At 56.0% G+C, this 27,972-nt stretch overlaps 3 protein-coding genes across 4 annotated transcripts; 2 read left to right on the forward strand and 1 right to left on the reverse strand.

The window, feature by feature from the left end:
- The first annotated feature begins 1,233 nt into the window (after window positions 1-1,233).
- Window positions 1,234-8,759, forward strand: STAP2 (signal transducing adaptor family member 2). The gene is made up of 13 exons (XM_069497315.1): window positions 1,234-1,419; window positions 3,702-3,773; window positions 3,924-4,046; window positions 4,607-4,663; window positions 5,141-5,241; window positions 5,796-5,930; window positions 6,545-6,614; window positions 6,704-6,806; window positions 6,931-6,996; window positions 7,814-7,981; window positions 8,070-8,162; window positions 8,240-8,314; window positions 8,586-8,759. Exons 1-13 carry the CDS (start codon window positions 1,318-1,320, stop codon window positions 8,648-8,650), a joined length of 1,230 nt encoding a protein of 409 aa, XP_069353416.1. The 5' UTR covers window positions 1,234-1,317; the 3' UTR covers window positions 8,651-8,759.
- A 176-nt stretch (window positions 8,760-8,935) lies between these two features.
- Window positions 8,936-19,741, reverse strand: FSD1 (fibronectin type III and SPRY domain containing 1). 2 transcript variants are annotated; one of them, XM_069497306.1, is made up of 13 exons: window positions 19,576-19,741; window positions 18,527-18,622; window positions 18,202-18,333; window positions 17,388-17,489; window positions 16,820-16,842; window positions 16,517-16,638; window positions 15,729-15,938; window positions 12,826-12,924; window positions 11,907-12,066; window positions 11,467-11,546; window positions 9,635-9,795; window positions 9,340-9,428; window positions 8,936-9,237 (listed from the first exon to the last, which is right to left on the reverse strand). In XM_069497306.1, exons 1-13 carry the CDS (start codon window positions 19,588-19,590, stop codon window positions 9,213-9,215), a joined length of 1,314 nt encoding a protein of 437 aa, XP_069353407.1. In that variant the 5' UTR covers window positions 19,591-19,741; the 3' UTR covers window positions 8,936-9,212. The 2 variants fall into 2 exon arrangements, with proteins under 2 accessions (XP_069353407.1, XP_069353398.1); XM_069497297.1 differs by having other exon boundaries at window positions 9,544-9,795.
- Window positions 19,742-21,016: 1,275 nt separating this feature from the next.
- Window positions 21,017-27,808, forward strand: TMIGD2 (transmembrane and immunoglobulin domain containing 2). Its single transcript, XM_069491738.1, has 5 exons — window positions 21,017-21,062; window positions 23,352-23,711; window positions 26,978-27,016; window positions 27,117-27,230; window positions 27,498-27,808. The coding sequence occupies exons 1-5, from the start codon at window positions 21,017-21,019 to the stop codon at window positions 27,806-27,808; spliced, it is 870 nt and encodes a 289-aa protein (XP_069347839.1).
- Window positions 27,809-27,972: the final 164 nt, after the last annotated feature.

The raw sequence follows: 27,972 nt of genomic DNA on the forward strand, positions 1-27,972 counted from the left end.
GAAGAAAAATTACACCATCCCAACAACTGTTGGGGAAGGAGCAGTTGAAAAAATTCAACACTCATTCATGAGGAACTCTCTTAGCAAGCTAGAAACGGAAGGAAAGTACCTAAATTTGCTAATGCATAGCCACAAACATTTATTTTGTTACATGGATATATTTGTAAAACAAACTAAACTAAAAACCTTTAGCTAACATCTGGATGTTTTCTCGCTATGATTGGGAACACGGCGGCAAGAATGTCCATTCTTACTACTCTTATTCAACATTGTACTGGCCTGTAATCCCAGCACTTTGGGAGGCTGAGGCGGGAGGATTGCTTGAGGCCAGGAGTTCGAGACCAGCCTGGGCAACATAGAGAGACCTCATCTCTATAAAAAATGTGAAAATTAGCCAGGCATGGTAGTGGCACTTGCCTATAGTCCCAGCTACATGGGAGGCTGAGGCAGGAGGATTGCTTGAGCCCAGGAGTTGAAGGTTGCTGTGAGCTAGGCTGATGCCACGGCACTCTAGCCCGGGCAACAGAGCAAGACTTTGTCTCAAAAACAAATAAACAAACAAAAACAAAAAAAAAAAACTAGCCTTACTTACAGATGATATTATGGTCTATGTGTAATAGAAAACCCCAAGAAATCTACAAGAAAAACACTCCTAGAACTTATCGGTGAGCTCCATAATGTGGCAGGATACAATATCAACATACAAAAAAACAACTGCAAGTCTAATGTTTACATGCTACTGATGAATATGTAAAAACTAGAAATAAAAATACAATGCCGTTTACAATTGCTTCAAAAAAGATGTACATCTACTTAGATGTATGTCTGACAAAACAAGCACAGGACTTGCATCCTGCAAACTACAGCACGCCGATGAAAGCACGCAAAGATTTAAGTGAATGAAGAGACAGACCATGGCCATGGATGGCAGGTCTGCCCAAATTGAGGTACAGGGTCAGGGCGATTCCTATCAAAACCCCAGCAATATATCTGCAGACACAGGCAAGAATATTCTCCCACCCAGGTATCCTAACGGGCATTTAGGGCATTCCTACTATGTGCCTGTTGTGTCTTCTCCAGTGGCGTCCCCTCACCACTCAGGTGCCACACTCTCTCCGTGACAAAGAGGCCGGGGATTTCCCTAGGATCCTTGGACCTGCCAGGCCCAGCCCCCGCCCAGTGCTGGCAGGGGAGGGAGGGGACAGGCTGACAGAGAGAGGAAATTCCCCTGGAACCTGTTCCTCAGCCTCCTGGGCTTCCTGGCCCAGCTGGGGAGCTTGCTGGAATTAGAGGCTGGCCTGAAGACCCAGGCCCGCCATGGCCTCGGCCCTGAACCCACCCCGGGTCCCCAAGCCCAGGGGTGTCCTGCCGTCACACTACTATGAGAGCTTTCTGGAGAAGAAGGGGCCCTGTGACCGGGTAAGGTGGAAGGCAGGGCAGGGAGCTGAGTACTGCTGGGCCACCCCAGGCAGGTGTGGCACCACTCTGAGCCTCAGTTTACTCACTGGCTAAGGGGGCAGGGTGGGCATTGGATGGGCACGTGCTGAGGGCTGGGGAGGGCTCTGACCATTTGTGGGTCTGTCTCTCTCTGTGTCTCTGTGTGTCTCTCTGCCTTTCTCTAACTTAATCGCTTTCTCTTTCTCTTTTTCCCCGTGTCTCTGCCTGTCTCTGCGAGTCTCTGTCACTGTCTGTCTGTCTCTGTCTCAGTCTTTCTCTCCGTCTCTGTCTCCCTTTCTGTCTCTTGGATACAAACAAGATCAGGGACTTCCTCCAGGAAATGCAGAACCATCTGACTCCTTTCCCTCCTCCTCCTCGCAGCCCAGAGGAATTCAGGGAACCTCAGCGGCAGGGTTCAGGGCCAGGACAGGTGCCAGGTGGGGACAGTAAGAGCTGGGGGGTGAGGGCAGGACCAATTACTGATCATGGGACCAACACGTGTGTGTGTGTGTGTGTGTGTGTGTGTCCTAGGCTGAGGTCTCGTCTCTCCCTCCCCACATCCCATATCCTTTTTTTTTTTCTTTTCTTTCTTTCTTTCTTCTTCTTCTTTTTTTTTTTTTTCTTTGAGACAGAGTGTTGCTCTATCATCCAGGCTGGAGTGCAGTGGCATCATCCTAGCTCACTGCAGCCTCCAACTCCTGGTCTCAAGCGATCCTCCTGCCTCAGCCTCCCGCATAGCTGGGACTACAGGGACATGCTATGCTTGGCTAATTTTTCTATCTTTTGTAGAGATGGGGTCTTGCTCTTGCTCAGGCTGGTCTCGAACTCCTGGCCTCAAGTGATCCTCCTGCCTCGGCCTCCCAGAGTGCTGGGATTATAGGCGTGAGTCAGCCCAAACCACCAACTCTTTGCCCACCTCCCTGCCTCTGCCACTGGTGTTCCCCGCACCTGGAGCAGCCGTTCCCTCTGTCTCTGCGTGTCCAAATCCTCCCCAACCAACCGCTGCTCTGGAGACAGCGGACCATGGTTGTTCAGAAAGATCATGGGCCCCAGAGTTCAAGAGACCCAGTTCAAATCCCACTGCATCTCCCAGGCCTTATGCAAGTGAGTCTCCACTTTTGAGCCTCAGTTTCTCTCCTGTGAAATAGGTAGGTTAGGGCTGCAGTCACGCTTAGCACGTTGGGGCCTGGTCACTGCAGGCCCTGGTGTTTTACATGTATGAACCCGCCTCATTCTCACAAGAGCCTCTGAAGGAGGTGCCATAGGCTGGGCGCAGTGGCTCACGCCTGTAATCCCAGCACTCTGGGAGGCTGCGATGGGAGGATCACTTGAGGTCAGGAGTTCAAGACCAGCCTGAACAAGAGCGAGACCCCATCTCTAAATAATAATAATATATATAATTATAAAGAAATAATAATAATGAAGGTGGTACCATTATTATCACCATTTTGTAACTGGGGAAATGGAGGCACAGGGAGCTCCAATAACTTGCCCAGCAGCACAGAGCTGGTGCATGATGAAGCAGGTCTGACCATACTGAGTTTAACCATGTATTGCTCTGTTCCCAGTGCCTGGAGAGGGCTGGCACATAGTAGTCCCTCAGTAAATTTAGTGACATGCATGTATGTAGTGTGGGTATTGACGGATGGACAGATGGATGGGTGGATGGATGGATAGATGAGTAGAGATAGGTAGATGGATGATGGATGGGTGAGTGGGTGCATAAATGATAGATGGATATGTGGATGGATGGATGGAGGGATGGATGGGTGAGTGGATGGGTGGGTGGGTGGATGGATGATGGATGATGGATGGATGGATGGATGGACGGGTGGATGGATATGTGGATGGATGGGTGAGTGAATGGGTGGATGGATGGATGATGGATTGATGGATGGGTGGATGGGTGGATGGATGAGTGAGTGGACAGAACACCATAAAGCCAATTAGTTCCAATTATACTCCTGGAGCCCCCACCTCCATAGATTGGGGGGCTGCTCCGGGTCCTCCATCCCATCATGGTTCCCTTTGGTCCTTTCTTAGAGGAAAACAGATACCCAGAAGCCGGGCCATGTGTGGGGATGGCCTCTCTACAAAGGCAACACTTGACCAGAAGCCCAAAGCAGGTGATGAAGGTAGCGGAGTGAAGATCTAGGGGAAGAGTAGGGCAGAATGGAGCAGCCAGTGCAAAGGCAGGAGCAAGCATAGTGGAGGTACCTGGCTTTGCCACCTCACCTCCTTCTCTCTCCACCTCTGGCCCCCAGGATTACAAGAAGTTCTGGGCAGGCCTCCAGGGCCTCACCATCTATTTCTACAATAGCAATCGGGACTTCCAGGTAAGGAGGGGGATGGAGGCTCAGGAGCTGGCCCACCCTTGACCCCAGGGACTAAGCAGAGATTGGTGTGGCCAGGGCAGTGGCTACATCGTCTAGGGGGCCGGAGGGGCCATGGGCCTGGTGCTCAGACCCCCTGTTTCCGCACTCCAGCATGTGGAGAAGTTAAACCTGGGGGCATTTGTGAAACTCAGGGATGAGGTTCCCAGAGGAAGCTCATGGGACCCTGGAATCCACTTCAGCCTGGTCCTCTCCAACCAGGAGATCAAGTTCAAGGTAGGTCCCTTGGTGGGGCTGGTGGGAGATGCTCCCTCACGGTTGTGCTCACCATTAACACACACGAAAGTGAAGTCATGCAGACTCTTCCACTGGGTTGGTGACATTGGGCAAGTCACTCGACCTCTCTGGGCCTCAGATATCTGTCAGCACTCATCAGCAAAGGCATAGCCCATGCAAAGGCCCTGGGGCAGGACTGCACCTGGCATGTAGGAGGCACAGAGAGGAGGCCTGTGTGGCTGGAGCAGAGGGAAGAGGGGGAGAGAGGGAGGAGAGGAGGGCAGGGAGGGAATGGGGCAGGTGGGGAGGACTTGGGCTTTGACCCTGAGGGAGGTGGGAGCCATGGGAGAGCAGGTTAGAGCATCAGAGGTATGTGATCTGATTGGTCTTTCAAATGTTGATATAATCACATTAAAAATAATAATATCCCACATGACTGCAGACTCACTGGACCTTCACAACAGCCTTTGGAAACAGGGACTATAATTCCTCAGCCCCATTTCACAGATGAGTAGACTGAGCCTCATGGACATGGATTCGTTCTTTCCTTCCCTCCCTAGGTAGAGAGCCTGGAGTCTCGGGAGATGTGGAAAGGCTTCATCTTGACCGTGGTGGAGGTAGGAATAGTCGCCCACCCCTCCCATTCCCCAGCAGACCTCCCCAGAAATCCTGTTTCTTTCCATCTTTCATTCTCTGAAAGAGCCTCTGCAGCACAGCACACCGGTCTCAAACTGGTGGCCCACGGGCCACTTGCACCCATAAACATCTTCTGTTTCGCCAACAGAGTGCTAAGACTTTTTAAACCAGCTGCCATCATTTAAAAACCAGGCATTTTAGTCTACACTCCTGATTTTTCTGTCACTCATTGGTTTCCTGCCTGGCCCCTGCAGGGCATTGAGTTTGAGGCCCCATCTGCTCTGTCCCTCCCGCCATCGCCAAACTCCTCTTTTTCCACTTTCTGCGGTTTCTCAAAGCCCTCGTTGCCCGAGGCCCTCAGCCCCAGGTTCCCTTGGCGGCTGCTCCAAACTGTGGCCTGTTTGCTGCTCTGCGACATGGGCACAGCCGCTGCTGTCTGTCCCTCGTTCGCCCCTCAGCTCCGTATCCCCTCCAATCTGACCCTGCTGCCCGGACACCTGTACATGATGGCTGAGGCCCTGGCCAAAGAAGAGGCACGCCGTGCGCTCGAGACGCCCTCGTGAGTGTCCCCCTGGCCCGAGGGGCTGCAGTGGGGATAGGAGGGGGGAGGCTGAGGGTGGGCGGTGAGCTGGGTCTCCCTGAGTTGCGTCTGGGGGTGAGTGCTGCGCTGTATTAGGGTTGGGGGTGGGGCTTAAGGCCCATGCTGAGGGACCGGGCAGGGTCTCAGGGGCGGGGTTATGTGCCAGGAGGCGTGGCTGGATCCCCGGGGGAGGGGTTATGTGCTGGGAGGCGGGGCCTTGGCCTGGGGGGCGAAGCATGGTTTTCGGGGGCAGTTCCTGATACCTAGGGAGCGGGGCAGGGCTTCCAGGGGAAGGTCCAGGTAGGTGTTTGGAAGGCGGGACAGGTTCTCCAGCGGAGAGTCCTAGGGCACAGGGCTGGGTCTCCGGGGACCAGACTAGGTACCTAGAAGGCGGGGCGCGGACTCCGGGGTTGGAACCCGGGGAACAGGGCAGGGTCCCCCGGGCCTGGGGCCAGAGCATGGGGGCGGGTGGGGTGTGGGTGGGGTTACGTGAGAAGAGCGAGGCTGGGTCTCCGGGGTGGGGCCTGTCCCAGGTGCTTCCTGAAGGTGAGCCGGCTGGAGGCACATCTGCTCCTGGAGCGCTACCCCGAGTGCGGAAACCTGCTGCTGCGGCCCAGCGGGGACGGCACCGACGGGGTGTCGGTCACTACACGACAGAAGCTCAACGGGTGCGCATGCGCGGCTTGGGAGCCCGGGGTGGGAGGAGGTCGGGCGTGGGGGCGTGGTCAGGGGCAGGGGCGGGGCTGGCTCCGAAAGCGGAGAGCGAAGGGGAGGCCTGGGGCGGGACCAGAGCTCCGGGGGCGCAGGATCCCGAGGCTGGCCCCGCTTCAGGGATGGTCAAGGCCTTGGAACGAAGGCAGAACCCCGGCAGGGCTGCAGACCCCTTTGTCCTGGGAAGGCGCCGGGCCACTCTAATGGTGGAGTCAGGCCCTGGGGTTAGGGCGGGGGCCGGGTGAAGTCAAATTCAGGGGTGCGAAGGAGCCCTTTGGGCGGAGTCAGGCCCTGGGGGTGGAGTCACGGCCAGGATCCCCGGGGAGCTGAATATGCGGGTCTCTGGAGGCGGAGCCACACCGGGGGCGGAGTCCGAGCAGGACATTGAATCCTCCTTGCGCATAGTTCGGGTTAGGGGCGGGGCCATGGAGAAGGTGGAGTCAGGGTCTGGGGGCGGGGCCGAGACAAGGGGCGGATCTTCCCTGGGGGTGGAGTCAGTCGGGGCCAGTGGCTCTTTGGGGGCGGTGGGGACGCCTGAGCCCAGCCATCCCTTGGCCCATTGCCTGCACAGGGCACATGTGGTCCGGCACTACAAGGTGAAGCGGGAAGGCGCCAAGTTCGTGATCGACGTGGAGGAGCCGGTGAGAGTTGGGCCTGGGTCCCCAGGAGAGCACTGGCGGGTCCGCGCCCCTGCCCCAGCGGCCCTGACCGCGCCCCCATCTGCCCCCAGTTCTCCTGCGCCTCGCTGGACGCGGTGGTCAACTATTTCGTGACGCACACCAACAGGGCGCTGGTGCCCTTCTTGCCGGACGAGGATTACGAGAAGGTGCTAGGTGGGTGCTGCTTCGGGGAGCTCGGGGACCCAGTCCGCGCCCCTCCCGCCCCTGCCAGGACAGGGACAGCCTGGGGCCGGCCCCGGGTCGGTGCGCCCCCTCCAGGCCACCCTCTCTGTTCCAGGCTACGTGGAAGCAGATAAAGAGAATGGCGAGACTGTGTGGGTGGCAACCTCCGCCCTGGGCCCAGGTGACGCTCCCCTCCTTGGGACAGGGGCAGAGGGGGTAGTAACAGAGGACCCTCATCCAGCCACACCTCCTCCACCAGCCCCTTGCAGACAAAGAAATTACCCAGTCCCAGCCCTCGAGGGGCTCCCAGGTTGGGGGTAGGGTGGCAGACAGAGCCTGACACAGACGTTGTCATCCCTGTGGGGTCAGACCTGGGGTGGAGGAGAAACCTGGGTGGGGGGGTGCCTAGAACGGGGGAGAAGAGTGGGGCAGAGGAGGGGAAGGTTTCTTGGAGGAGGGGGTGTTTGCAGAAGGTCCCCAGCAATTTTAATGCTCCATAAAGTGTGTCCACCTACAAAACCAGAAGCTCGCATACACCCGTGTAGACACTAGGACTCCACACAGGCATAAATACACATGTCCCACAATTCCAGTCATATACGCACCCTACGTAGCACAGATATACCTATTTTAAGCCACAATCTCATGTACACAGATGCAGACACATCTGTTCTCAAGCACAAAATCAGACCTTTATAGATACGTACTCATAACCCACTGATCTCAAGCGTGTGCCCTAGCAGGCGTGCAGCGTCATGCACACAGATACACGATAGGCGTTGCGTGTACGAACCTGGTACTTATATTTAACTTGTGCTCATTCAACCAGTGTACATGTTTATGCTACACGGAGACATAAATACAGACTCATAAATGGGCACGTGCACAGGCACACACATGCACGGGGACACATGTATGTATTAACGTGTGCACACAGACCTAACTTGAGGTGACCCTGCACCACGTGGGTCCAGACAGTGACTGCCTTCCCCCATCAGGTCCTGCACCCCCCACAGGTGGCCCCCAGCCGCCTTCTGCGTCCTTGCCTCTGTCCAGCCAGGACAAGCTGCCTCTGTTACCTCCCCTGCCCCGGCTACCAAACCAGGAGGAGAACTATGTGACACCCATTGGAGACACCCCAGCTGCTGACTACGAGAACCAGGATGGTGGGTGGGGGAAGGGCTGCTGAGAGCTGGGGGGGGGCGGGAGCAGGCTAACAGTGGGGTGTGACATGCCACACCTTTGTCCACGCAGTGCCTTCCCCTAGTCAGCCTGTTATCCCGAAACCCAAGAAGTTGACAAAAGTTCAGGCAAAGCTTCCAAGGCCACCCATCGCACCCAAGCCAGGTAGGGGTCCCTCCTCCCCAATCCCTGTCCCATCTGATGGCCAGCTGGCCCCCGCCCTCACCTGCCATCTCTTCCAGAGCTCAAACTCCTGAATAGCAGCCTCACCAGGAAGCAGGCAGCCAGCTCAGCTCAGCCTTTCCCGGCCGCAGCAGGTAGGGGGTGGGGGTGGGGGTGGGGGGCTGTCGATGCAGGGCAGGTTTCCCAGGTGTGCGACCCACCCAGTCACCCAGGGCCCTGCACTCCAAAGCGCCCTGCCGTTTAATGTCCTGCTGCCACCATCTTGAAATTCCTAATGCTTTTGAGCACATTTTCCTTTTGCACTGGGCCCTGCAAATCTGTAGCCCGTCCTGGGTGGATGTCCGGGGTCAGGGCAGGGACTGGGGATCCCTGGCCCAGCTGAAGCTGCAGGTGCTGACACCCCAGGCCTGGCGGACGTGACCGCAGAGCTGCAGAAGAAGCTGCAGAGGCGGCGGGCGCTGGAGCACTGATTCGGACGTGCCAAGGGACCGGCGGGCCAGTCTCAGGGCACACAGCTCAGCAGTCAGCTCCTGTCTCCCGGGATTAAAACTCAAGTGACCCCAGGACTCACATGTGTGTTTGGCTTTGCCTGGGAGGTGGCAGGGAGGGGTCCACGGATCCAGTGATTATCAGCTCAGCAAAACCCACCACCTTGCCCTGCAAGAAAAGCCCATTTAACAGCTGGAAATACTGAGGTCCCAGCACCACACAACAGGCACAACCACCTGGCCCCAGAGAACCAGCACCGCAGCCTGGCCAGTGTGAGACCTTTATTAGGAGGTAAAGGGGGGAGGAGGGCCCGCCTCGTGCCCACTCTGTGTTGGTGACTCCCCTATCAGGAGTTAACATTCCAAGCAGCAAGTAAGAGGAGGATGCCTGGCTGAGGCCGCCAGGCCTGGTGGCGGTCCCCCGGACACTCCAGCTGGGTGGGCGGGTGCTCGGTGCTCTAGGTGAGGCTGGTGTTGGAGCTGCTGGTGGCACTGCCGCGCTTCTGCAGGCAGCACACGGAGCTGGGCACCTGCAGGCCTGTGGTCACCTGGAAGCTGCCGCACCATACCTGGGGGACAGTCGGGGCAGGACGGAGGCTCAGCCTCGAAGGCCAGCACCCAGAGCCAGCCTTTCCTACCCCAGGGCCGCGGGGGGGGAGGGGGGGGCTCACCGTGAAGGCAGGCAGAAGCGGCTGTGTGAACTTGGCCTTGAAGGTGTGCAGCACTTGTTTGGTGCGGGCGTTGTAGAAAGACAGAAGGCCTAGGGTGGGGTGGGGCGGAGGGATGGGGGCAGTGGTCAGAAGCAGGGTGGGGACAAGGGAAGAGAACTTGAGCAGAGGCAGCTGGGGGTGGTGGCTGGGGCTTGGGGTCACTACCTTGGTGGAAGTCACAGTGAACACCCAGGCAGTCAGGCACGGGGGCGTCCAGCACCTTGACCTTGTTGGCGTGCTTGGCCGTGAAGCTGACCTGCAGCCAGTTGTTGACGTGCAGGCACCAGGACGAGGCCGTCTTGCCCAGCTGCTCGAAGCGGCCCAGGCTGCGGTAGGCCACCCCCACGCCGAACGCCTTGCTGTCTGGCTCGTAGCGGACCTCCCAGTAGTGCTCCCCGCCGTCAATCAGTGTGTCCCCTGTGGGGCAGGGCGGCAGACGGAACTGGGTAGAACCCGGTCCCAGATGCCCCTCCACAAAGATGCAGCCTCCCCCAGGTACGCCCTACGCCACAGCTATTCCCCCAGACACCCGAAGGGCCAGATATTCCCTAGGCTTCGTCAACTCCCTCTAGAGACTCACTAAGCCTAGATACTCTACAAGCCTCAGCTACTCCTTTCAGATTCTCTACAACCCCAAGCTACTTCTTTCAGACACTTCCAGGCCTTAGAAACTTTCTCTAGTTCCACCCCATGTTCAGATCCCCCTCAGTTCTTCCCAGAAACTAGATAATCCTCAAACCCTTGAAACCGGCAGGCTCATAGTATACCCCTCAGTCTCAAGTCCTCAAGCGTAGATACTCCCTCTCGTCCCCAGTTCTGGCAGAGTCCAGCTACTCCCCAGGACTCAGTGACTCCCTCCTGTTGTTCTTTGAATCCAGATTCTACCCAGACCCCAACTCCTGGTGGAAGGAAGATCCTCCCATGCCTCAGCTACACCTGAGGCCTGGAGTTCCCCTAGGGATTCCCCAAGCTAGTTACTCTCTAGGCCTCAGCTTCTCTTGGGGTCCAGATACTCCTCAAGCCTCAATTACTCTCTCCAGGTCCCCTCTGAGTTGTGACATTCCTTGGCTTCAATGCCAGGCAGAGTCCAGACGCTCTCTAGATCTTAGCTAATCCCTGAGATCCTCCCCAGGCCCCAGATCTGCCACCTCAGCTACTCCCCACGATGATGCAGCTTCTCTTCACACTCCTGCCCCTCCCAGTTCACAGCTCATCTCCATATCCCAGCTTCTCCTCAGATACAAGATAGACTCCTGTGTATTAATACATTTGTTCTCCCTTTCTACTCCTCCTTGATCTCAGCTACTCCCTCAACCACAAGTTGCCTGGGCCCAAGGACTAGCTATCTCTCTCTCTCAAATCTCAGCTACACCAAAGAGCCCCAGTATCTTCCTCTGCTTTCTCCCCAAACCCCAACTCTCACCAATCCCAGGTGCTCCCCAAATATTCAGATCCTCCATAGAACCACAACTTCCTCTCAGACCCTAGCTTCTCTCCAGACCCCAGCTGCTCCCCAACTTCCTCCTCCCTAGATATTACAGACTTCCTCATACCTTAGCCTCTTTCTCCAGCTCTTTTCTAGATAATAACGATTCCCCTAAACTCCAGTTCCTCCACTAACTCCAGCTTCTTCACAGGACCCAGTCATTCCTGTGGTGCTACCTTCTCCTCTGATCTTACCTATTGTCTCAGCTTCTCCGCAGCCACCAGCTACTCTCTCTGTCTCCTTCACACACTGTAAGCCACTTCCTCAAACTCCTGCCTTACTCCAGAAACCCAGCTGCTCCCCCAATCCCAGCTACTCCACAGACTCTAGGAAATCGCCCACAAGCTCCTGTCCAGCCACTTCTCAGCCCAGACCCTCTTTCCTTAGCTCCATAAACTCTGGCTTCCCCCAGTAATCAATCTATCATCCCCAAATATTCCCAATCCCTCACTGCCAGAACAACACATGTTATTGGGACCTTTCCAATATTGGAAGCTTTGTGGATGGCTGCCTCTTTCTCCAGCCAAAGGAGCTCTCCCTCCACCTCCACCACTGGGGCCCTGCCCCAAACCCCCATCTCCCTTTCTTCTTCCCCTCCTTACCCAGCACCGTGTAGGACTCAGCTGTGAAACGATCCCGTCCCCCACGACCTGAGGGCATTCTCTTGGGAGATGGAGTACCTCTGTGGGGGGCAGGGAAGAGGAAGGTTCAGGTCAGCTGTCACCTTCCCCATAGGAGGGCTTCCCTAGTCCACCCTAGCCACTGTGGATGTTTGGTCAGTCTCTGACAGCATTTGGCTCTTTCTATACACTGAGCCCCTCATATTCATGTCAGAACATGCCAGTACCCTGTCTCATCTGGAAAACTCCCATTCAACCGTCAAAACCCCATTCAAAATCTCCTTTTGCCTTATTCACTCTCTGGGTCCTTCCAGCCCCAGGTCTCCGCCTCCACCCCAGCTCTGACCACGCTGGGCTCTGTGTGTCCATGTCCACTTTGATCTCCTCCACCAGAGACTCAGGGACAAGAGGGGGCAGGCTACCTGGCCGGGGAGTTGACGGGAGATGCTGTCCGCCCCTTGCCGTCTTTCTCGCGAGCCTTGATATCCTGCACCTTCCCGCCCATAGCGTCCCACTCCACGGAGAGGTCATCCACCCGCAGGTTCTGGTGGGATGTGGACGCATCCAGGCGGAACATGAACGCTGGGGCCAGGCAGACGTGGGAGTCACAGAGATGGGGAAATCCGGAGAGACACAGAGAGAGACAGAGAGAGACGGACAGTGACCAAGACAGACCCAGATTGGGACAGACGACAGAAAGAGACAGGAGACGTAGTCTGAGACAGAGAGACAGAGAGACCAACAGACAAAGGCTCAGAGAGAGACAGAGACAGAAAAGCAGAGAGCGAGAGAGACAAGGCGGGAAATGGCAGGAGGAACAGAACATGCAGCCAGAGGAGTGAGGACCAAGGGGTTGTTGCCTAAAGGTCTCTCAGGTCTGGAGGCATTTTTGAGCCTATTGCACTCCCCTGTGCCTTCGCTGAGGATTAACCCCAGGAAAGGAGCTGAACTACATGAGGGAGGGAGTTAGGCTAGACTGCAGAGTGACTTCGATGGGAGGCTGTGGAATCTGTCTTCACTACTGATAGCCCATACCCAACTCTACAGAGGATTCACCGATTTTTTTGGAAGAGAGACTGTGTGTGTGTGTGTGAGGGGAGGTGTATAAAAACCATCCAGGTGTACTGGGATCAACTTTAGAAGCAAAGGACAATAGCAGGGTTATACCAGACACTCAGGGTAAGGAAGCCACTGTGGACTGAGCTCTGAGCTTCCTGGCAGCCAGGGCAAAAAAGGCCACAGAACCCTGATTAGAGGATTCTCATTACACATTGGTCTCGGGGGCCCTGGGAGGGAGGAGCTATGGAGTCAGAGGGTAGGGTGGGGGCAGGAGCCAGTCACCTGGTGTCTCCAGGGTCACCGGCTCGGAGAACTCGCCCGCAACTGCCTTGTTACAGGCCTTCACACGGAAATTCATGTATTTCATGTCAAACTTGAGACCTGGGAGGCGACAGAGGGATGTCAACACTGTGTACACTCTGAGACTCTGAGCCATGCGTGAAAGCTGGTCACCTCTCCCAATAATCCGATGCTAAGGAGCACCTTACAGGCAACACCTCATCTTTGAGAAACTGTCCTTATCCTCATCCACCTGCGGGGCTATGGATTACTTGACTCCACCTCCAACCCAGACAGGCCAATCAGGGTGCTTGATGACCCAGTCACTGTGGTTGGTTCAGGGATGGGCACATGACCCAAACTGGCCAATCAGAATTGGCCCTGAGACTTTGTACTATAGTAAGTAGAGTTGCTGCCCAGCTAACAGAAAGCAGCGCCTGGGGGAAATCTGCCCGCACGTCTGGCGGCTCTCAGAGCTACAACTGCAGGGAGCAAAGGTGATTGAGGAACTTGGTGCAACCCTGGATCTACCCATGCATGGTTACTCACACAGGTTCTCCACCTTCCTGATCTAGTCTTTCATTTTTATCAAGCTAGACCTCTCCTTCCCCTGGCCTTGGCAGCCCCCATCTTGCTGGACTTCCTAGGTGACAACACCTTCCCTCCTGGAACATTCTCTTCCCTTGGCAGCCATGGCACTCCCCTCTCCTGCCTGCCACCTCTGGTTCCATGGCACCCACAGCCCTCCCCAGTCCCAGACCCACGTGTCTGGGACTCCTGGACATTGTCCCCCTCAACGTCCACTCTCAGGGGATCCCAAACAGCTCTGAAACCTTCCACACTCCCCTTACCCTCAGGGTAAAAGCCTGCTCCTCTTCTCACCTTTCTACAAATGTAAAGGGCTCAGCACTCGTTCCTCTGAGCCCTTGAATAGCCTGTTCCCTTTGCTTCAAAGGCTGGCTTGTTGGGGTCTCTGCCTGGCTGTCACCTCCTCCACATGCCCACACCAACCGCTTCCCCCTTCCCTTTCCGCTCCCCTCTTCTGAGAGTTCAGCGGGTGCTCAGTGACACCCATCTGCTGCCCCTGAGCTACAAGCACCACCCAAAAAGTTCAGTTTCAAAAACATGGAACCCATCTGCCTGCTGGCAGTCAGGACGCCGTCCGTGCCTCAGTTTCCTTCCCTGAAACTTGCCAATCACGTGCCCCACACTGAACAGGATTCTCGAGAGGATGAGATGAGTTGAGGAACATGAGTCCTAAACACAGCCCCAAACTTCCTACTTTTCCACTCCATCAATGAGACGGTAGGCAGATTCCCAACGACCCCATAGATGAGCTGTATTCATCAGTATCCTCATATCTGTCCAAATTAGGATGGGCCCAACTTCCTGCCCGGAGGAATTCACACAGTAGCAAGTTTGGAAAAGGTGGGAGGGTGTGGTTCTAAAGGTAGCGCCTGGGAGCCCCGTGGTGCTAGAACGGACCTTGACCGTGGCAGTGGTTACTGTGGCAGTGGTTTCACAAATTCACACGGGGGGGGGGGGGGGGACAATCGCACGGAATGAGTCGTGCACATGCAGAGTGTGTGCGAGACTGGCGAAGTGTGAAGCCACTCTGCAGACTGCGACCGCAGCCACTTCCTGACTTTGATACTGAATCACACAGGTCCTCGCTGTCCTTGTTTTGGTTTGTTTTGGCAACTTCCTGTGAATCTATAATTATTTCAAAATAGAAAGCTACAGCAAAACAAAACAGAACCAAAAGGCGGGAGTGCCAGGAGGAGAGGTCTGTGGAATCCTGTGTAAAAAGACGGCTGTGTGTGTGAGTGTGTGTGTGTGTGTGTGTGTGTGTTTATTTGGATTCTCGTGGAAAGGATAAACCAATAGTTTCTCAGCCTCTTTGGCTCAAGCTGGTGACTTTTCCGGCCTGCAATTAGCGTGCTCATTATTAACCATGTATGCTAATTACAGATAACTACAGGCTGATTACAGCCTAAGAACAGCTAGTGAATGGTGATAGTTAAGATGTCAGCAAGCCTCTCCCCGCCCCTTAGGGTTTCCCCTGGTTCAGAATGACTTTTTCATTTTCCTTCTTAAGAGATAGGGTCTCACTCTGTCACCCAGGCTGGAGTGTAGTGGCATCATCATAGCTCACTGCAGCCTCCAACTCCTGGGCTCAAGCAATCTTCCTGCCTCAGCCTCCCACATAGCTGGGACTACAGGCGCCACCACAACTGGCTAATTTTTTTTTTTTTCCGTAGAGACGGGGTCTCACTATGTTGCCCAGGCTGGTCTCGAACCCCTGGCTTCAAGCGATCCTCCCGCCTCAGCCTCCCAAAGCGCTGGGATTACAGGAGTGAGCCACCTTGCCCAACTCATTAGGGACCCCCATGTTTTCCGTCCTTCAGACCCTCCCCTCACCAGCTGGGCGGATTCCCCAGGCCTCCTGATTTCCTACAACTGCCAAGAAGACCCCCACATACTTGAAAGGTGCCCCCAAAATGCCAGCTCTAGCAGGGAAGAGATTTTTGATCCCTACCGCGAGGACAGCACCTGGTACGCTGTAGATGTTTGATAAATTAGAATCACTGCATGACCGGCAGCTGGAGAGCAGAGACAAGAGGACAGAGAAGGGTGGCTTCACGTCCCATGCCTCAGTTTCCCCATCTGTAAAACGGTGGTGATAATGATGCCCATGACGTATGGGTAAAACGCTCAACACGTAGGAAGCATTCAATGACTGGCGCAGTAGCTGTCATCAATGTCACTTTCCGTATTACTACTTTCGGATATACCTGGTTAGGCTGCTGTCAGACCCCATGAGCTTTGGGGTTGATTCATGGCGAAACGGGAGCCCGGAGGCTGGGCCAGCTGTTCAGCAGCCGGGGTCGCCGCAACGCCCTTACCGGTCAGGGTGTACTCCGTCTGCCGGATGCCTTCGATGACCATCCAAGGGTGGTCCTCCTTGAGGCGGGGCGGGCCCTCAAAGTTGGTGCGCCGGTACTCCAGCACATAGTGGTCGATCTTGCTGTCCTCATCCGGCATGCGCCACACCAGGGTCACACAGTTATCTGCCACCAGGGACTCGGCCAGGTCGATCACGGGGGCGCTGGGCACTGCCCAGGACAGATGCAGAGGGGTCAGGGTCCTGTACCCAGGGTGCAAGTGCCGTGCCCACCCACGTGGTGGACAGCCTTGGGGATGGGGCCACCTCTGGGTCCCACAACTGGGGCAGGAGCCTCTTCAAGGTGCCACCAAGGGGCAAGAGTGGGCAAAGCATTCTCAGAGTTCAAGCAACTTAAAAAATTAGGCTTTCTCAGGGTTCCATCATTTAGAAGCAGAAATTTTCCAGAACTGTCTACCAGTTGGAGGTATGGCTTTCTTTGGAGATCCACCATGGGTGGGGTATCTTCAGAGCCTGTTTCCCCAGGGGACATGGCCACTAGGGGCAGGGTTCCCCCAGGATGCCACTGCCCGGTGGGTGGAGCCTTCTTCCAGCCACGCCCAGGGTGGGGCTTCATAGGACTCCACTCACCAGGTGCGGCATTTTCAGGGCTCCACCCCCCAGAGGGCGTGGCCTTCGCAGGATTCAGACACATGACTGTCAGCCTTACTCCACATCTTGTCACAAGGCCTCCCAGACCCCTGGGCCATTTCCCCAAAATCCTTGCCCTCCAGTGTGTCCCCCTCTCACCAGGCAGGAACTTGAGTGCCTGCAGCATCTGCCGCTCCTGAGCAAAGTCCACCATGAGGTGACTCATGTTGTCGCTGACCTTGGCTTTCAATGACAGCCGGAAGGCAGGGGCCATTGTCACCCTGTGGGGAAGGAGGTGGAAGCAGCCTGCTGGGAGATGTCTCAGGGGCCCCCTAGGCCTGGTCGACTGAGATGTGCGTGGGATGGGGGGAACCCCCTTCCCCATGTCCCCATGCCCCAAGTGTCCCCACCTTCACTGCAAGGGCAGGGCACTGCAACGGGGGCCAGATCCCAGCATCTTACCCATCTTTGATTTGCTTGGCAGCCTAGAGAGAAGGACAGAACAAAATTCAAAGATTTGTCTCTACCGAATCAAAGATGTGTCTATCCAGAAATGAAAGCCGAGGCCCATGTGGCAGCCACTGGCCAAGCCCTGGGACAGAAACTCGGACATTCCCTTCCAGACTGTGCCCCGAAGAGAGAGGACAGGTTCCCACCCCCACCCAATCTCTTGCCCAGTGCCCAGTACATACAGTTGACAGATTTAATAAAAGCACAGGGTGCCCAGCTAAATTGGCATTTCAGATAAATAATGAATATGGCCCATGTGCCACTTGGGATATACTTATACTAAGCATTGCATGGGATATACTGATACTAAAAAATTTATTCATTAATATATTTGAATTTCTGATCAACAAACACGCTCTTAGCACACGTCTTGCAATCTCTGAGATATACTTATGCTAAATGTTGCCTGGGTGGGCTATACTTATACTAAAAAATTATTCATTGATTCGAAAGTTGCATTTAACTGGGTGCGCTGTGTCTTTTCTGGCAACCCTACAGGCGCAGCATCAGAGTCGCCCACCTGAGGAAAGTCGTCGCTGTCTGTGGCCTGCAGGGTCTGGTTGGCTGTCTCTAGAAGCTCCTCGGAGCTCTCCAGGGCCCGCGTGCAGGCAGCCAGTTGGTTCTGTGGGGAGCGCGGTACCCATCAGCAGGGCACCAGGCACCGAGGGCAGAGACAGCTCACCCCGCGGCCTCCAACCCTGGAAGGTTCCCCAGTGCCTCCAGGAACCTGGGTGCCATGGTGGGTGGGGCCTTCTCATGGCTACACCCAGGGGCGGGACTTCTTAAAGACCCCACCTCCATGGGGCGTGGTATCTCAGGGCTCCACCCCAGGATGGCGTCCGTCCCTCCTCCAACTCCAGGTGGGAGAGGCTGGCTCCTGGCCATACATTCGAATCACATGGGGAATCCCTTCCTTAAAAACTCCATGCACAGGCCACACCTGAGCCCCTGGGCTCCATGCTCCCTGGGGATAGGAACCTGGTATGTTAGCAAGTTGCCCAGGATGTTGGGATGCAGCCCGGGGACCCCAGCTTGAAGCATGAGAGCCCATGGGAGTCATGGGAGGTGTAGGAGCCAGGGTGATACGGTCAGATCTGGGGGACCAATGGGAAGGGCTGAGAAACTGGGGCACTGGGTGAAGACAGGAGGGGATGCACTGAGCCAGACGTAGGGGGTGAGGATGGAGAGGGGATTAACAGGGGGTGCAGGTGGATGCGGGTTCATGGGCCATGGCCAGGAGAGAGACCAGAAACGTGGAGGAAGGTGCCGAGGCCAGCTGGGCTTTGTTGAGTCTAAGGGACACGGAGCTGGCAGGGGGTGACCCCCAGCCCCACCTGCAGCTCGTAGGTCCGGCTGGCACGGTCCTGTTTAATCTTCATCAGCATGCCCTCCTTCAGCTCCTCCAGGACGGAGAAAAGGGACTGGAACTCTGCTTCCAGGTCCTCCTGCACCTTGGCCGAGTTGGCCTGTGTCAGAACAGCCGGGATTGGCCAAAGCCCGTGTTCAGCTGGGGAAACTGAGCCCTGGACGTGGCCAGCCAGGGCCCAGCCTCCCACGGGCATCCACGGCGACCGGCCAGTTCCTGTGGCTGCGCCCTCCTGCCACGCGCCCTCCGTCCCTGCAGCCACCGATCCAGGACTGGCCCGCAGCCGCCCTCACCTCCATGTTGAGCAGCATCTGTTTGAGGGAGTAGATGAACGTCTGAATCTCCTCGTTCTTCACGGCCAATGTTGTGATGATCTTCCGCAACGCCTCCTGCCCCGGACACACACGTGAGAACACATGCATGCACACGCACACACGTGCGCACACACGTGCACACAGCAGGCAGGTCAGCCCCACAGCTGAGCCAGGCTGCCCCACCTGGGCTCCCCGCTTTGCCCTCCTGGAACCCAGGGAGGCGATGCGGTGGAGCTCTGTCTGCCCCTATGTCCATCACTTAGCAGGTGGGCACCCCCATTTTACAGCGGAGGAAACTGAGGCTCAGAGAGAGCCTCTCAGGGAGGCGCAAGATCGGTGCGCCAGGCCTGCCTGAGCGCAGAGCCTTCAACCTGACACCCACAACCTACACGTGGGGTGTCAGCGCTGCTGAGGGGCTAGCTCAGAGACGGAGACCCCCAGAGGAAAAGGATGCCTGTTGGAAAATGGGCTCGCTTGGCGAAAGGGTTATCTCTGGAAAGCAAAACCCCAGGGAGACGGGATAGCCCGGGCTAAAAGATAGTCTAGGAACAGGAGCCAGCCCGGGGAGGGGACACCCCGAGCATGAGGCCTACCTGGAACAGGGATTAGCAAGCAGAAGGGATTACCTGGACAAAGGTGGGGCTTGGGGAAGGGGGATGCCAGGTAAGTGGGGAGGAGGAGGGGAGGTGTTGAGGAAGGTGATGAGGCGGGGTGGGCGTGTTGGGAGAGGTCGCCCAGAGCAGGAACACCTGGTCCTCCTCTGGGATGGAAGGCGTGGGGGATGGGGTCCAGCCGGGACCGGGATGCTGGGCTGGGTGGGGGCCACGGGGGTGGGGGTGTGGGGGGACACCCCTGGCCCCAGGCCAAGATGATGGGGGGAGGGGTAGATCCGGACGGGGTGGCGGCGAGGGTGGGGCCTGGGCCGCAGAGCAGCTGGGGCGGAGGGGGGAGGGCGCTGCGGCAACACCTGGTCCCCTCCCCTCGGCCATCCTCGCTGCAGGGCCCCGCCCCGCCCCGCCCCGTCCTACCCTCTGGTCTTCCATGGCTGCAGCCCAGGTCCCCCCGGCCCGGATCGCGGGTCCCGCTCACTCTTCGACTCCCCAAGCTGCCTTTGCCGCTGCCGGTAGCCAATGGCCCACCGAGCCCCAGCCGTCGCCGCGCCCCCGCTTAGAGCCCCATCACTGCCGGCAGTGCGCAGGCGCGCCCGCCGCGGCGCGCTGGGAAATGTAGTTCCCGGCTGGGGTCGCTGGGAGCCCGGACCTCCAGCGCCCGGGGCTCGCCTTGCAGCTCTGGGAGTGACGTCTGAGCTGGAGAGGGCCCCGCGTTAGGAGGCAAGGGGCTCGACCCCCGACACTGAGTGTGACCTCGACATCACCTCTAGCCCTCCTGTGCCTCAGCCTCCCCACCTGTTCACCCACACACCTTATCTCTTGCTGAGTGGTCTAGCCCTCCTTCACGCGCCTCGCATTAGCCGAAAAGCTAAGGTCTTTGCCTAGAAAGCTTCCAATGCCTCCTTTCCGTCTTCACGTTACAACCGAACTCCTATACATCCCACAAAGCCTCAGTCTCTAACATCTCCTGCAGAAGCCTGCCTGCCAGCCCAGAATCTGCGGGGCTAAGAATGTCTGTGTCCAGCTCTGCCTCCCTCATCAGCCCGGAAGCCTCAGAAAGTCTTCAGGGGCAGAGTGGGGCTAGGTGCAGGCAGGAACAGCGCCACCACAGGGGCCTCGCTGTGGTTGGGAGGACGACTCGAAGATGTTGGCTTCTCAGCTCCCAGTGAGAAGGAGGTCACTCTGTGGTTGGGTGTGAGACACTGAGGTCTCTGAGTCTGCCACCTCCTCTGGGGGGGGGGCACTACCAACCGGGGGCTGAGGGGGTGCAAGGCCGGGAGGAGCCCCAGAGCCTAGGAAACCGCTCAACTGGAGGCCCCCAAGCTTCTCCCCAGGCCCAGCGGGCAGGAGGACACCCCACACTTATGGTAAGACCCAAAGTCATCAGAAATCCACTCTTCTGAGCTCCAAGACGAGACATTTTGGGGGCAAACTGATCAAGGCAGGGATCTGTCCACTTAATCCATCCCCCACTCAGGCCTCTGTCGCTGGCCCCTCGGCCACTCCGGGCCACCTGCTTGTCCACTGTAACACCCCGCCTCCATGCATACACGTGTTTACGTAGAGCCGTCCAGAAAGATTTCCACTCACTGGGACACACATTTCCCCGTCCCGCCACCACTCCCATATGCACACTGCCTTTCAGATCGAAAACACCCCGGGGAAACTGAGGCACGAGGTGGCAGGAAGTGGAGCCCTAAGCAGCCTGGAACGCCGGATGTGTGCCGTCTGGCCCTGGGTGGTGGTGTCGCATCTGCCTCTGCAGTGGGGGGCGGAGATTGTGGCAGGAAGTCTGTGGAGTGGAAGAGGGGTGGGGGAGGATGGGCTTCAGCTGGGACAGGGGGCCTGGTGGGCCAGGATGGGGTCCCTGGGCACAGCACTGCCCCTGCTGCTGCAGCTCTGGGGTGAGTACTTGGGCCTCCCTCCCCTCCACACGCCCCCGTATTGGCACCCCGGCTGCCTGGTCCCCTCTAAACTGCATTCTCTCTGCTCTGCCAAACAGGGTCAATCTCCCTGTGACATTCGGAACCTTATGGGGTGGGAGGATTCAGGAAGGGGCCTCTGCTCTCCCTCGCATTCCCTCCGTCCCCCTTGCTCCCGCCAGCTGGCTTTTCTTTCTTCTTCTTTTATTTTATTTTTTTAGAGACCAGGTCTCATTCTGTGGCCCAGGCTGGAGTGCAGTGGCACGATCCGATCATAGGTCACTCACTCCTGGGCTCAGGCGATCCTCCTGCCTCAGCCTCATCCCCAATAGCTGGGACTACAGGCACCACCATGCCCTGCTACTTTTTTTTTTTTTTTTGTAAGGGTCTCACTGTGTTGCCCAGGCTAGGCTGAAACTCCTAACCTCAAGTGATCCTACCATCTTGGCCTCTCAAAGCACTGGGATTACAGGTGTGAGCCACTGCACCCCACCAGGATTTTCTTTCTCTATTTCCCCAACACACCAGGCTTCATCCAACCTCCAGGCCTTTGCACTTGCTGCTCTGGCTTCCTCGTACCTTTCCCCCGATGCCATCTCCCTAGCCTCGCGGCAGTGGCATCACAAATGCCAGGCAATTGATGGGACCTCATCTTTTTTTTTTTTTTTTTGACAGAGTCCCACTCTGTCACCCTGGCTGGACTGCCGTGGCATCAGCCTAGCTCACATTAACCTCAAACTCCTGGGCTCGAGCAATCCTTCTACCTCAGCCTCCCGAGTAGCTGGGACTACAGGCATGCGCCACCATGCCCGGCTAAGTTTTTCTGTATATTTTTAGTTGTCTAGCTAATTTCTTTCTATTTTTTAGTAAAGATGGGGTCTCGCTCTTGCTCAGGCTGGTTTCAAACTCCTGAGCTCAAACGATCCTCCCGCCTCGGCCTCTCACAGTGCTAGGATTACAGGCGTGAGCCACCGCGCCCGGCCAGGACCTCACATTCTAGGGGAGTTAATAGGCAGCTCAGACTCCCCATGGCCAAAAGCAAGCTTTTTCCTGCTACTCCAGTGGGTCCTCCCTCAGCATGTGGCATCTTGGCTCAAGGCCACCACTGTTCACCCATCCTCAGGTGCAAATCCAGGGATACTCCACCATTTCTCTTTCCCTGTCCCCCAATTCCAGCCACTTGCACTTCTTCTGGGGGCAAACTTCAAAATCTGTTGAGACTATGATCACTGCTCTCCCGGTCCCAACCCCATCACTGCAGCCTGGACAGCGCGGCTTCCCCCTCCCTGGTCTCCCAGCTGCCGGCCCTGAACCTCCAGCTCCGTAGGGTGTGTTCACCATGGAGTGCAGGCAGATCGTTGTGTTAAAACTTAAATTGGACCCCTTTCCTTCACAGTCCCCCTTAGTTTCACATCACACTTAGATTACAAGTTAAGCTGCCTGCATATCCCCACCCCCACCCCACCCCCGCAGCCCACAAGGCTCTGCACAACCTGCCTGTCAGCTCCCTGCCCTCCCCTCCTCCCTTTCACCCCCTTGCTCACTCTGCTCCAGCCACACGGGCCTCCTCGCTGCGCCTCCAACACACCAGGCGCGGTCCTGCCCCAGGGCCTTTGCACGTGCTGTTCCCTAGACCTGAAACACTCTTCCTCCATTCCTTCCCTCCCACACTGGTGACCTCTTACCATTCAGGTCCCTGCGGAAACGTTACCACCTGAGAGAGGCCTTCCCTAACCACCCTCCATAAGTATTAGTAGGGTCTCCCTCATCTCTCTTTTCTTTTTTCTTTTTTTTTTTTTTTTCTGAGACAGAGTCTTGCTCTGTCGCCCAGGCTGGAGTGAGGTGTCGTGATCACAGCTCACTCAGCCTTGAACTCCTGGGCTCAAGTGATCCTCCTGCCTCAGCCTCCCAAGTAGCTGGGACTACAGATGCACCCAGCCAAGGGCAGGGATTTTTGTCTGTTTTGGTCACCACTGTGTTTGTGTCCACTGAACCCAGCATAGGGTGTGGCACACACTAGGTGATATTTATGTCGTTGAGACCTGGAGTCTATCTCAAAATTCCACAAAAGCTCAGCAAGTGATACCCATTTTACAGATGGGCTTGTTGAGCCTCAGAGAGAAGAAGTGACCTTCTAAAGATCATGCAGACAGTGCAGTTTCAAACTCTTACTGTAGGCTCAGTAGGGGGTGAGTTACACACGTGCACACACACACACGTACACACATGCACACACTAAGAAACGTTTCACCCACCTCTTCTCTCCTCCAGCCCTACAAGGAGCCGCAAGCCTGCACGTGCACCAGGAGCCCAAGTTGCTGCGGGTTCAGCAGGGCACTCAGGTGACCCTGGCCTGCCAAGTGGCACAGGCCCAGGCCTGGGAACAACTCCGGGTCGGGTGGACAAAGGACGGTGACATCTTGTGTCAGCCATACATCACCAATGACAGCCTAAGCCTGGGGGTCTGCGGGCCCCGGGGCCACCTCTCCTGGCAGGCACCTGGCATTCTCACCCTGTGGCTGGACCGTGTGACCCTCAGTGACAGCGGGGACTATGTGTGCTGGGCGGTCATGGAGATTCCTGAGTTGGACCAGGCCGATGGCAACGGGACGCAGCTTCTAGTGGATGCAGGTATGACAGCCAACAGAGAGAGAGGGAGGTGGAATGGGGAAGATTCTAGAATCTTAAGACTCTGGAATTTCTTATCCGGGCGTGGTGGTGCCTGTAGTCCCAGCTACTCAGGAGGCTGAGGCAGGAGGATCGCTTGAGCCCAGGAGTTTGAGGTTGCTGTGAGCTAGGCTGACGCCACGGCACTCACTCTAGCCTGGGCAACAGAGTGAGACTCTGTCTCAAAAAAAAAAAAAAAAAAAAAAAAAGGCAAAAAAAGACTTGAATCTTAAACTCCTAGAAACATAAAACTCTAAATTCTTCACATCAGACTCTTAGGAACAGAAATCCTGCTAAGTTGAGAACATTAAAGTCTGGAATCACAGAACCTGGTCTAGAACTTAGCATTCTAGTCCAGAACTTGGTGAACATTCTGGAAAGGGCCTCACAGTGAATATTTTCTGCTTTGTGGACCACGTGGTCTCTGCTGTGGGGTGAAAGCAGCTATAGGCAATATGTCAGTGAATTATAGTGGCTGGTTTCCAATAAAACTTTATTTAAAACCACAGGCAGTGGGCTGAATTTGGCTCATGGGCTATAGTTTACTGACTTCTGTTCCAAAAATATCACCATCATAATTCATAATTACTCTTGAGAACATATGATTCTGGAGGTTTTTTTTTGTTTTTTTTTTTTTTTTTGGAGACAGGGTCTCACTCTGTCACCTGTGCTGTGGCATCATCATAGCTCACTGCAGCCTCCAACTCCTGGGCTCAAGTGATCCTCCTGCCTCAGCCTCCCGAGTAGCTGGGACTACAGGCATGCACCACCATGCCCGGCTAATGTTCTCTATTTTTAGTAGAAATGGGGTCTCGCTCTTGCTCAGGCTGGTCTCAAACTCCTGACCTCAAGCGATCCTCCCACCTCGGCCTCCCAGAGTGCTAGGATTACAGGCATGAGCCACTGCACCCAGCCCGATTCTAGAATCTTGAACCACAAAATAGAACCTTACTCTTCTAGCATCATAAGGACAGAAAATTCTAGGCAATTAGAATTAAAGTATGTCTTGTCCCTAAGGAGTTGAATATTGGTTCTTGGGAGGCAAAAAAAAAAAAAAAAAAGGCGAAAACAAAACCTTACCCTTTTTATGTATAAAGCTTAGATACACATACCGGAACATAAGCAGATTTACAATATTTCTATAGTATTAAAATTTCATGGAGGAACAGATTAAGGTTTCAAAACATCTAAAAAGTCTCCCTGGGGACGGATAATGAAAAGAAGGTTGAGAAAGACTGAAATAAAGGAACAATTCTAGAACCCTAGAATTGCAGTGTCTTAAATACTTGAAATAGACCCTTAGAATATTGCAGTCTCAGAATGTATAAGGGCAGAGAATTCTAGAATTCTAGAATCCAGAATTGAAAGCCAGCCACTCTTAGGTCGGGCACAGTGGCTCACGCCTGTAATCCCAGCATTTGGGGAGGCTGAGGCAGGAGGATCGCTTGAGCCCAGGAGTTGGAGGCTGCAGTGAGCTATGATCGCATCACTGCACTCCAGCCTGGGTGACAGAGCAGGGAAACCCGGTCTTTAAGAACAAAAAAGAAAGAAAGCCATCCACTCTCAAAGCCAAAAGGAACTTTCCGGATCAGCAAAGCCGGGCATCTCATTTTACAGATGAAAAAGCTGAGGCCGGGAGGGGGCTGAGATGTGTCCTGGGCAGTACACAAGGCAGAGACGCAGCCCGGTTGCTCTAGAGCCCAGCTCACAGATGCCTGCCACTCTACCATGACACCCCTTATGGGCCAAACCTGTGTAGGTGCCTGGGACCAAGCTGCCCCAGGCTGGGGACCCTGCTCTGTAGGTGGTTCCTGCTGGCCTGGGGCACGTGCCCAGCCTCCATCTGGCAGAACAGAGCACCTGGATCCCAGCCCCAAGAGACACCCACACTCTGCCAGCGGGCAGGACCCGCCCACCGCCGCCTGCCTCAAGGGTGGTGTGTTATGACTGTTCTCCCGCCCCCGGACCCCTCCAACGTCAAGGGGGCAATTAGCAATTAGCAGAGGCGGGGTAGCGGAGGCGCCGGGCTACGCGTTGGCAGCTGCTAAGAAGGGAGCTGGCGCCCGTCCAGCTCTGCACAGCTGGCCTCCCCGCCCCCAGAACAGCAGCTAGGCAGCCTGCAGGGACACCCTGCCAACCTCTGCAGCTGCAAGATGAAGGCGTTGTGGGTGCTGGACCTTATTTTAGTCACAGCATTCAGAGCCTTTGGCTGGGGTTCATGTAAGTTACACAAACCTGAATTCAAGCCTCCTCGTCATTTACTTGCTGTGTGACCTTGGGCGAGTAACTTGACCTCTCTGTGTCTGTTGGTTAGCTGTCAAAATACAGCTAATAGTGCTTTCCTTGCCAGGTTGGGTGAATTTAGAGTGGTTATAGCTAAAGTGCTTACTATAGGACCAGGGACATAGTAAGTGCTCAGTAAACACAAGTGGCTCTTTCCATATCTATGATGCTGATTATTCAGCAAGACATAAATGTTCAGGCTGGTGGAAGGGTGCTTTTTTCTGAAACAGGGAAGGAGTGGGGAGCTCCCTGCTGCCTCCCATGTGTGGGACCCCAAACAAGTGAGTTAGATGGTCTGCGCCTCAGTTTTCCCATCTGAAAAATGGGCTTGGCACAGAGCAGAGGCTCAAAAAACAGGAGGCATGGCTAGGCACGGTGGCCCACACCTGTAATCCTGTAATCCCAGCATTTTGAAAGGTTTAGGTGGGAGGATCTGTTGAAGCCAGAAGTTCAAGACCAACTTGGGCAACATAGCAAGACCGCCTTCTCTACCAAAAAAAAAAAAAAAAAAAAAAAAGCAAATAAAAGAAAAAAAGAAAGAAAAGAAAAGAAACAGCCAGGAGTGGTGGCACATGCCTCTAGTCCCAGCTACTTGGGAAGATCGTTTGAGCCCAGTTAGTTCGAGGGTGCAGTTCCTATGATGACACCACTGCACTCCAGCCCGGGCCACAGCGTAAGACCCGGTCTCTAAAAAAAAAACCCCAAACCATAAAAGATCCACTGGTAGTTATTCCACAGTAACCCAACAAGATAGCAATGGCGAGCCTCATTTTTCAGAAAAGGAAACCGAGGTTCAGAGTGAGAACCTGCCTTAAGTCACATAGCCTAGCTGAATAGGAACACTGCAGTCTCACACGGGGTGGGAGGGAGCTCTGAGCTCAGAGGGTGCAGGAGGCTGGACCTGAAGGTGGGGACACTCTCCCGCGACATAGATTTCTTCTCTGCAGACCGCACGCTGAACGCGAACCTGACCTCCAGCTTCCCAGGTGAGCCCCACTCGCGTGTCCCTCCCCCAGCGCCCCCAGCCCACCCCGCACCCCGTGCGCCCTTCTCCCTCACACTGCCCTGTCCCCACCCTCACCCCAGGACTGCTCTATTTGCTGCCAACGGCGGGGGCCGTGGCTGCGATCGCGCTGGGCGCTGGGATCTGGGGCTGCCGCCGCCGCCACCGCCAGGGAAGGGACGCAGGTGACCGCCCAGGTAAGCGTGCGGCGGGCGGACGGGTTGCCCGCGGGCGACCTCGCGTGGCGAACGCGGGAACTGCAGCTGCGTGTCAAGGACCGACCGCATCGGCCCCGCACCCCGCACCCCCCAACCAGTCTTGGGGAAGGACGGAAGGTGGGCTCCGAGGGGATGGCGAAGCCTGGCCCCCACACTCGCATTTTCTAGAAATATGGGACAAAGGGCCCGGAGGTGGGCCGGAGAGCGCCAGGCTCTCTCAAGTGACTGTCCCCCGCTGCCCCTTAGGAAATCCACTGTACAGCAACGTCCTGTTCCGGCCTCGGGGCGCCCCAAAGAAGAAAGAGGCCGGGCCTGGAGAGGGGAAGATGTCGGCCACCCCCGGGAAGGACCAGAAAGGACAGAGCATCTATTCAACCCCTTTTCCCCAGTCTGTCCCCCACTACCCGAATCCGGCCCCCAAACCTTGCCCCAGCCAGGAGCCCAGTCACTATGTCCCCATGGCCAGGGTCTCTCCCGGCCCAAGCCCCGCTGGGCAGCCAAGGCCGAGAGGGTTCCCTGAAGTGGGGCAGGAGTCAGAGACCCCGGGGGGAACTTAGAGAGGACCCCACCACCGGTGGCTACGTGAGGGTATGACTGCTTCCACGGGGGTACAACAGCCCTGTCCTGAGACTCTTGTCCTCATTTCTATGACGATAGATCCCCCTTCCCTGAACACTCAATAAAGACCCGTGAATAAAGCAAAGCTGGAGTATGTGGCGAT

The sequence above is a fragment of the Eulemur rufifrons genome, chromosome 2 (genome assembly GCF_041146395.1).
Source record: "Eulemur rufifrons isolate Redbay chromosome 2, OSU_ERuf_1, whole genome shotgun sequence".
Taxonomy (NCBI): domain Eukaryota; kingdom Metazoa; phylum Chordata; class Mammalia; order Primates; family Lemuridae; genus Eulemur; species Eulemur rufifrons.